This window comes from Taudactylus pleione, unplaced genomic scaffold, assembly GCF_031769625.1.
Source record: "Taudactylus pleione unplaced genomic scaffold, aTauple2 ptg003602l, whole genome shotgun sequence".
NCBI lineage: Eukaryota > Metazoa > Chordata > Amphibia > Anura > Myobatrachidae > Taudactylus > Taudactylus pleione.
Window position 1 is genome coordinate 27810 of NW_028287941.1, and position 9499 is coordinate 37308.

The 9499-nt window shown below is 42.7% G+C and overlaps 1 protein-coding gene across 1 annotated transcript in view; it reads left to right on the forward strand.

Moving 5' to 3' along the window:
• The window catches only part of LOC148430586 (mucolipin-2-like), a 34502-nt gene extending 25352 nt beyond the window's left edge, over positions 1-9150 (forward strand). Inside the window, exons 11-12 of the mRNA XM_088466580.1 lie at positions 4016-4146; positions 8492-9150. Coding sequence (XP_088322706.1) covers positions 4016-4146; positions 8492-8552 — 192 coding nt within the window. The 3' untranslated portion in view covers positions 8553-9150. The remainder of the gene's footprint in view (positions 1-4015; positions 4147-8491) is intronic.
• The last annotated feature ends 349 nt before the right edge of the window (positions 9151-9499 follow it).

Genomic DNA, 9499 nt, shown 5'->3' on the forward strand with positions numbered 1-9499 from the left:
TTGACCGTTAAAGGGTGCTGTAACCCCCGAAAGTACACTCCAGTCCAAACCAAAAAAAAAATTATTTTCTGTGTTTGTGAATTGTGTGCGCAGTAGCCGCACGTGCATCAACAAAGTAGTGCCAAGCGTGCGCCTGTGTCATAAGTAAAGGGCCGGCTGGCTTGACCGTTAAAGGGTTCTGTAACCCCCAAAGTACACTCCAAACCAAGAAAATATATATTTTCTGTGTTTGTGACTTGTGTGCACTGTGGCTGCACGTGCATCAACAAAGGAGCAGCGCCAAGCGTGCGCCTGTGTCCCATAAGTAAAGAGCCGGCTGGCTCATTTCTTAAAGGGTGGTGTAACCCACAAAGTGCACTACTCTCCAGCAAAAATAAAAAAATATTTTCTGTGTTTGTGTGCGCTTTAGCCGCACGTGTATATATATCAATATAACATAAATGGAGGACCAAACTTTCTCTGATAAAAATAAAATAGGGAAAGATCAAGAACCACTTCCTACTAGTGCTGTTGCTGCTGCTGGGAGTTGTTCATCATCCCAGAGAGGAAGTAGGAACATCACTACTTTTACTAAACAATTGACCCTCCAACAGTCCCTAGCGATGAGGATGAAGTACGACAGCAGTCATCCTGAAGCAAAACGTATAACTGAGGCCTTGACTGCTATGTTGGTGTTAGACGTGCGTCCGGTATCCGACATTAGTGCAGTGGGATTTAGACAATTGATGGAGGTAGTGTGTCCTCGGTTCCAAATCCCGTCTAGATTCCACCTGCATCCTCAAAGCAGCAGCGACAAGCGTGCGTCTGTCTGTTAAAGGGTGGTGACACCCTCAAAGTGTGCTACACAAACAATTAAAATATTGTTCTTTTTTTTTCTGTCTTTGTGAAATGTGTGGGCTGTAGCCGCACCTGCATCCTTAAAGCAGCAGCGACAAGCGTGCGTCTGTCTGTTAAAGGGTGGTGACACCCTCAAAGTGTGCTACACAAACAATTAAAATATTGTTCTTTTTTTTTCTGTCTTTGTGAATTGTGTGGGCTGTAGCCGCACTTGCATCCTCAAAGCAGCAGCGACAAGCGTGCGTCTGTCTGTTAAAGGGTGTTGTAACTCTCACAGTGCTCCAAAAAATCAAAAAATTTTTTTTAATGTGTTTGTGACTTGTGTGCGATGTAGCCACACTTGCATCCTCAAAGCAGCAGCGACAAGCGTGCGTCTGTCTGTTAAAGGGTGGTGACACCCTCAAAGTGTGCTACACAAACAATAAAAATATTCTTCTTCTTTTTTCTGTCTTTGTGAATTGTGTGGGCTGTAGCCGCACCTGCATCCTTAAAGCAGCAGCGACAAGCGTGCGTCTGTCTGTTAAAGGGTGGTGTAACTCACGAAGTGCTCCAAAAAATAAAAAACTATTTTTTTAATGTGTTTGTGACTTGTGTGGGCTGTAGCCGCACCTGCATCCTTAAAGCAGCTGCGACAAGCGTGCGTCTGTCTGTTAAAGGGTGGTGACACCCTCAAAGTGTGCTACACAAAGAATAAAAATATTCTTCTTCTTTTTTCTGTCTTTGTGAATTGTGTGGGCTGTAGCCGCACTTGCATCCTCAAAGCAGCAGCGACAAGCGTGCGTCTGTCTGTTAAAGGATTACATCGGTGACAGCATCCAAGTAGGCATGTCAGACAGTCCGTACCTGTACTGGCAGGAAAAAGAAGCAATTTGGAGGTCCCTGTACAAACTGGCTCTATTTTACCTGAGTTGCCCCCCCTCCAGTGTGTACTCCGAAAGAGTGTTTAGTGCAGCCGGGAACCTTGTTAGCGAAAGGCGTAGGAGGTTGCTTCCACAAAATGTGGAGAAGATGATGTTCATAAAATGAATGATCAACTCTTCCAGGGAGACCAGCCTCCAGAACGTACAGAGGGACCTGTGGTTCCAGCAGGGACGAATTAATACTCTGTGAGGATGAGGATGTACATAACACTGAAGAGGGTGAGGAATCTGTGGATGAGGAGGATGAGGACGACTTCTTGCCTCCGTAGAGCCAGTTTGTGCAGGGACAGATTAATTGCCAGCTTGTTTTGTGGGGGCCCAAACGAACCAATCATTTCAGCCACAGTTGTGTGGCAGACCCTGGCGCTGAAATGATTGGTTTGTTAAAGTGTGCATGTCCTGTTTATACAACATAAGGGTGGGTTGCAGGGCCCAAGGACAATTCCATCTTGCACCTCTTTTTTTTCTTTGCATTATGTACAGTTTGGGGCCTAGTTTTTCAATGCCATCCTGTCTGCCACTGCAGTTTCACGCCTAGATGGGTCACGTGTTTGTGCCGCCCACTCGTGTCGCTTAGCATAGTCATCCAGCTACCTCGGTGCAACCTTTTGGACATAAAAACACTATTGTGAGGTGTGAGGTATTCAGAATAGACTGGAAATGAGTGGAAATTAAGGTTATTGAGGTTAATAATAGCATAGGAGCAGAAAAACCTACAAATTCTGTGATTTTAGCTGTTTTTATGCTTTTTTTCAAAAAAATACAGATCCAAAACACAAAACCCAGAACCCAAAACACGGAAGGGTGGTTTTGGCAAAACCAATCCAGATCCAAAACACGAAGAAAGATCCAGATCCAAAACCAAAACTCAAAACACGAAAAGTGGCCGGTGCACACCCCTAGTGCGTGTGTGCGTGTGTGTATACAGTATATGTGGTGTGTGTGTATACAGTGTGTTTGTATACACACACACCACATATACTGCACACAGTGTGTGTGTTTGTGTGTAAATGTTTGTATATATGTGTGCGTGTGTGTTTGTGTGTATACAGTATATGTGGTGTGTGTGTATACAGTGTGTTTGTATACACACACACCACATATACTGCACACAGTGTGTGTGTTTGTGTGTAAATGTTTGTATATATATGTGTGCGTGTGTGTTTGTGTGTATACAGTATATGTGGTGTGGGTGTGTGTGTATACAGTGTGTGTGTTTGTGTGTAAGTAAATGTTTGTGTGTATACATGTACTGTGTTTCAGTGGACCTGTCACCAGCATTTGTTTTTGATTTGTACCATTCTATACATAACATAAGGAAGGAATACTCACTCGTCATTCCATACATAACATAAGGAAGGAATACTCACTCGTCATTCCATACATAACATAAGGAAGGAATACTCACTCGTCATTCTATACATAACATAAGGAAGGAATACTCACTCGTCATTCTATACATAACATAAGGAAGGAATACTCACTCGTCATTCTATACATAACATAAGGAAGGGATACTCACTCGTCATTCTATACATAACATAAGGAATACTCACTCGTCATTCTATACATAACATAAGGAAGGGATACTCACTCGTCATTCTATACATAACATAAGGAAGGAATACTCACTCGTCATCCTATACATAACATAAGGAAGGAATACTCACTCGTCATTCTATACATAACATAAGGAAGGGATACTCACTCGTCATTCTATACATAACATAAGGAAGGGATACTCACTCGTCATTCTATACATAACATAAGGAAGGAATACTCACTCGTCATTCTATACATAACATAAGGAAGGAATACTCACTCGTCATTCTATACATAACATAAGGAAGGAATACTCACTCGTCATTCTAATTAGGCCGGTTCAGGTTCTATATTGGCCACATAACTGGGAGACATTGGGTTAGTTGCATAAATCTGGGTAACCAGAGCTGAATTAAGGTATGTGTGGGCCCCTACAAATGAGATATACTCGTAATGTAATTAAAAAGTTTAATGTGTAAATACTCCCTGCTCCACAAATGTGTTAAACTCACTTTAGGGCCCCCAGTACAAGTTATGCCACACCGACCCCAGTTCACATGTGTCCCAGTGGCCCCCTACACAGGTGACGTAGCTATATGTGGGTGCCCCAGTGCGTGGTTGCCCCTGAGTGACTGCGCCAGCTGCCCTGTTGTTAATCCGGACCTGGGGGTGACTAATCGTTACCCTACATCTATTTGTTTTGCATCTTATATTAGAATTACCAACAAAATGGTTTCCCAACGACAGATCTGCACAAGTTTTTACACGGTGGTGACGTCCTATTTGATGCGCACAATTGTGAAAAACAGGGAGTGAATATTGTCAGCCTGGTCTGCTGCTGCCAAAGGTGGGTTTATATTTTATAATGTACCTGTTATATTAATGCACCAATGTCTGGATATATTATTTGTTTACATTTTCTGACACAGTGAGGTGCAGTATATATACTAAAGTGAGAGTATTTAAAAGTGGAGATGTTGCCCATAGCAACCAATCAGATTCTACTTAACATTTATCTAGTACCTTCTAGAAGATTTTAGCTAGAATCTGACTGGTTGCTATAGGCAACATCTTCACTTCTAAAAACCCTGCACTTTAGTAAATATACCCCCATTGTGTCTAATCTAACCAGAGGTTATCACTGCACTGGATTATAATCCATTTTTAACAGGTGTCTATAAATACAACAGGATATATTGATGGTAATTGACTTATAAGACATTTTGGATGTTGCTGCTGTTATTAATTTTATATTTATTTTGTATTGTATTTTTCATTTTTCATATATATGCATTTATCTAAAAGTAATGTGTGCAATTACTATTATTATATATTGAGCTTCGCTGTTTCACTTAACAATAAGTAAACTATATGTATAATCTAATTTGTACATAACTTTATCAGAATACCGGTGAAGTCGTCGTCCCTTCTTTTTTTTTCTGGATTTATAACGTACAGTACCTGTTATATTGCTGCACCAATATCTAACCTGTGCGCCAGGACTCAATAATGCTTCTCAAGACCTCTGTCAGGGATCCATGTCATAGGATTGCTTATGGGACTGTACTTTTAAGGGGACTTGCAGTAACCCCAGTGTTCATCAAGCTTCATCTTACTGTGTCTCGGCATAAATCAAGGCCGTCGCCTGTCGCAGCCTCAGGAGAGTTGGGTATTTTGTCTATTGGCCACATAATAATAATAATAATAATAATAATATAGAGGAGCTGCAGCCTAAGGTGCCCATGGACACATAATAATAATATAGAGGGAGCTGCAGCCTGAGGTGCCCATGGCCACATAATAATAATATAGAGGAGCTGCAGCCTGAGGTGCCCATGGCCACATAATAATAATATAGAGGAGCTGCAGCCTGAGGTGCCCATGGCCACATAAAAATAATATAGAGGAGCTGCAGCCTGAGGTGCCCATGGCCACATAATAATAATATAGAGGAGCTGCAGCCTGAGGTGCCCATGGCCACATAAAAATAATATAGAGGAGCTGCAGCCTGAGGTGCCCATGGCCACATAATAATAATATAGAGGAGCTGCAGCCTGAGGTGCCCATGGCCACATAATAATATAGAGGAGCTGCAGCCTGAGGTGCCCCTGGCCACATAATAATAATATAGAGGGAGCTGCAGCTTGAGGTGCCCATGGCCACATAATAATAATATAGAGGAGCTGCAGCGTGAGGTGCCCATGGCCACATAATAATAATAATATAGAGGAGCTGCAGCCTGAGGTGCCCATGGCCACATAATAATAATATAGAGGAGCTGCAGCCTGAGGTGCCCATGGCCACATAATAATAATATAGAGGAGCTGCAGCCTGAGGTGCCCATGGCCACATAATAATAATAATAATAATATAGAGGAGCTGCAGCCTGAGGTGCCCATGGCCACATAATAATAATAATAATAATAACAATATAGAGGCAGCTGCAGCCTGAGGTGCCCATGGCCACATAATAATAATATAGAGGGAGCTGCAGCCTGAGGTGCCCATGGCCACATAATAATAATATAGAGGAGCTGCAGCCTGAGGTGCCCATGGCCACATTATATTATTATTATTATTATTATTATTGTTATTATTATTATTATTATTATGTGGCCATGGGCACCTCAGGCTGCAGCTCCTCTATATTATTATTATGTGGCCATGGGCACCTCAGGCTGCAGCTCCTCTATATTATTATTATGTGGCCATGGGCACCTCAGGCTGCAGCTCCTCTATATTATTATTATTATTATTATTGAGGAGCTGCAGCCTGAGGTGCCCATGGCCACATAATAATAATATAGAGGAGCTGCAGCCTGAGGTGCCCATGGCCACATAATAATAACAACATAGAGGGAGCTGCAGCCTGAGGTGCCCATGGCCACATAATAATAATATAGAGGGAGCTGCAGCCTGAGGTGCCCATGGCCACATAATAATAATATAGAGGAGCTGCAGCCTGAGGTGCCCATGGCCACATAATAATAATAATATAGAGGAGCTGCAGCCTGAGGTGCCCATGGCCACATAATAATAATATAGAGGAGCTGCAGCGTGAGGTGCCCAAGGCCACATAATAATAATAATAATATAGAGGAGCTGCAGCCTGAGGTGCCCATGACCACATAATAATAATATAGAGGAGCTGCAGCCTGAGGTGCCCATGGCCACATAATAATAATATAGAGGAGCTGCAGCCTGAGGTGCCCATGGCCACATAATAATAATATAGAGGAGCTGCAGCCTGAGGTGCCCATGGCCACATAATAATAATATAGTGGAGCTGCAGCCTGAGGTGCCCATGGCCACATAATAATAATAATATAGAGGAGCTGCAGCCTGAGGTGCCCATGGCCACATAATAATAATAATAATATAGAGGAGCTGCAGCTTGAGGTGCCCATGGCCACATAATAATAATATAGAGGGAGCTGCAGACTGAGGTGCCCATGGCCACATAATAATAATATAGAGGAGCTGCAGCCTGAGGTGCCCATGGCCACATAATAATAATAATAATAATATAGAGGAGCTGCAGCGTGAGGTGCCCATGGCCACATAATAATAATAATAATAATAATATAGAGGAGCTGCAGCCTGAGGTGGCCATGGCCACATAATAATAATAATATAGAGGAGCTGCAGCCTGAGGTGCCCATGGCCACATAATAATAATATAGAGGAGCTGCAGCCTGAGGTGCCCATGGCCACATAATAATAATAATATAGAGGAGCTGCAGCCTGAGGTGCCCATGGCCACATAATAATAATAATATAGAGGAGCTGCAGCCTGAGGTGCCCATGGCCACATAATAATAATAATAATAATATAGAGGAGCTGCAGCCTGAGGTGCCCATGGCCACATAATAATAATATAGAAGAGCTGCAGCCTGAGGTGCCCATGGCCACATAATAATAATATAGAAGAGCTGCAGCCTGAGGTGCCCATGGCCACATAATAATAATATAGAGGAGCTGCAGCCTGAGGTGCCTATGGCCACATAATAATAATAATAATAATAATAATAATATAGAGGAGCTGCAGCCTGAGGTGCCCATGGCCACATAATAATAATATAGAGAAGCTGCAGCCTGAGGTGCCCATGGCCACATAATAATAATAATATAGAGGAGCTGCAGCCTGAGGTGCCCATGGCCACATAATAATAATAATAATAATAATAATAATATAGAGGAGCTGCAGCTTGAGGTGCCCATGGCCACATAATAATAATAATAATAATAATAATAATAATAATAATATAGAGGGAGCTGCAGCCTGAGGTGCCCATGTCCACATAATAATAATAATTAATATAGAGGAGCTGCAGCCTGAGGTGCCCATGGCCACATAATAATAATAATAATATAGAGGAGCTGCAGCTTGAGGTGCCCATGGCCACATAATAATAATAATAATAATAATATAGAGGGAGCTGCAGCCTGAGGTGCCCATGTCCACATAATAATAATAATTAATATAGAGGAGCTGCAGCCTGAGGTGCCCATGGCCACATAATAATAATAATATCGACGAGCTGCAGCCTGAGGTGCCCATGGCCACATAATAATAATAATAATAATAATAATATAGAGGAGCTGCAGCCTGAGGTGCCCATGGCCACATAATAATAATAATAATAATAATAATAATAATATAGAGGAGCTGCAGCCTGAGGTGCCCATGGCCACATAATAATAATATAGAGGAGCTGCAGCCTGAGGTGCCCATGGCCACATAATAATAATATAGAGGAGCTGCAGCCTGAGGTGCCCATGGCCACATAATAATAATATAGAGGAGCTGCAGCGTGAGGTGCCCATTGTTACGTGAGGCTGTATCGGATAGCAGGGTGTATTGCAAGGAACTGGCGAAGAGGTCAAAGCTTTTTTGGGATAGTTTCTTTACCTAATTTATTACTTTATTCATTTGCCTGCCCTCCCTGGGGCTTGTTCAGAGTCGTTTTTTTGTAGCTGCTTGAAAACTTTCGGTCAAAGCTGCCAATAATCTGTGTGTCTGTGACAAGCGGCCATTCGTAAATACGCCCCAATGTACAGATCTGTCGGTCATGTTTCTTTTGCACTGGGCACAATCCAGCAAAGAACAGAGTTGAATTCTGCATTAATCTTCCCACCATGGTCTCAGTCCTTATACGGTCACTAGAGAGTGTGATTTCTGTCTTTACAGACCCCGGGAAGACGACGACTTGATCCTTATAAGCACCGCTCCGGCGCTGACGCGTAACTAAGCTTACGGAGGACACTGCTGGGGTCTCGTTATGTATCATCAGACAGGGTGTGAGACCTATATGGGCCGCTTGTTTGGTCTATGGCGCCTGACTCCTGGGATCTTGCGTTACGTGTCTCCAGCAATACATTTGTAGTTTGTTTACCGACGAGGCGACAGCGTTATCCGTTACTGGTGGAGAACGTTTTATATGTGAGGAAAACGCACCACAATGTAATAAATTAATTCACTGAGACGAAATGTCTTCTCCGCAGAAATGGATTGTCGCAGTCACGCTATACGCTAGTAATGTAATTATCAGGTTTCCCAACACTCCCTCCAGCTGGGAATAGAAGTTCCGGTAATGTAGCCCCATCATTTACAGAGAAATGTTTTATTTTTTATTTTTATGACACTGAATAATTAATGAAGGTGATTTATTTTTGTTAAATGTGTTTATGAGAGGAAGTTTATAATAATAAAACGGAAAATGCTTTATAGTGAAACCGCCTAACACTCGCATGTGGTTTTTTTCTTTGTAATTTGGAAACATTTCATGTTTATAACTTTTCTACTTTTCCAATTCAGGATAACAAACTAAATAAATGTAATTTCAGTGACTGTTGTTCCAGATTCTCACCTGCCGATTGTTATGCTCTTAGCAGGGCTCATCACTGAAGGATCGGGTGGTCTGCTCAGCATGTTCCTAGATAGACCATGTAGACAAGTGATTGGATACCCCCCACGCAAGCGAAATGCAGACCATTGCACACAACTTCCAAATGGCCAGTGTGACGGTTTTGCCGTGAACACTTGGTAGGGGGGCCCATGCCCTTGGTAGGGGGGCCCATGCCCTTGGTAGGGGGGCCCATGCCCTTGGTAGGGGGGCCCATGCCCTTGGTGGGGAGGCCCATGCACTTACAGTTCTACGGAAACAACAAATGTTTTTATCAGGACGACAATGACACC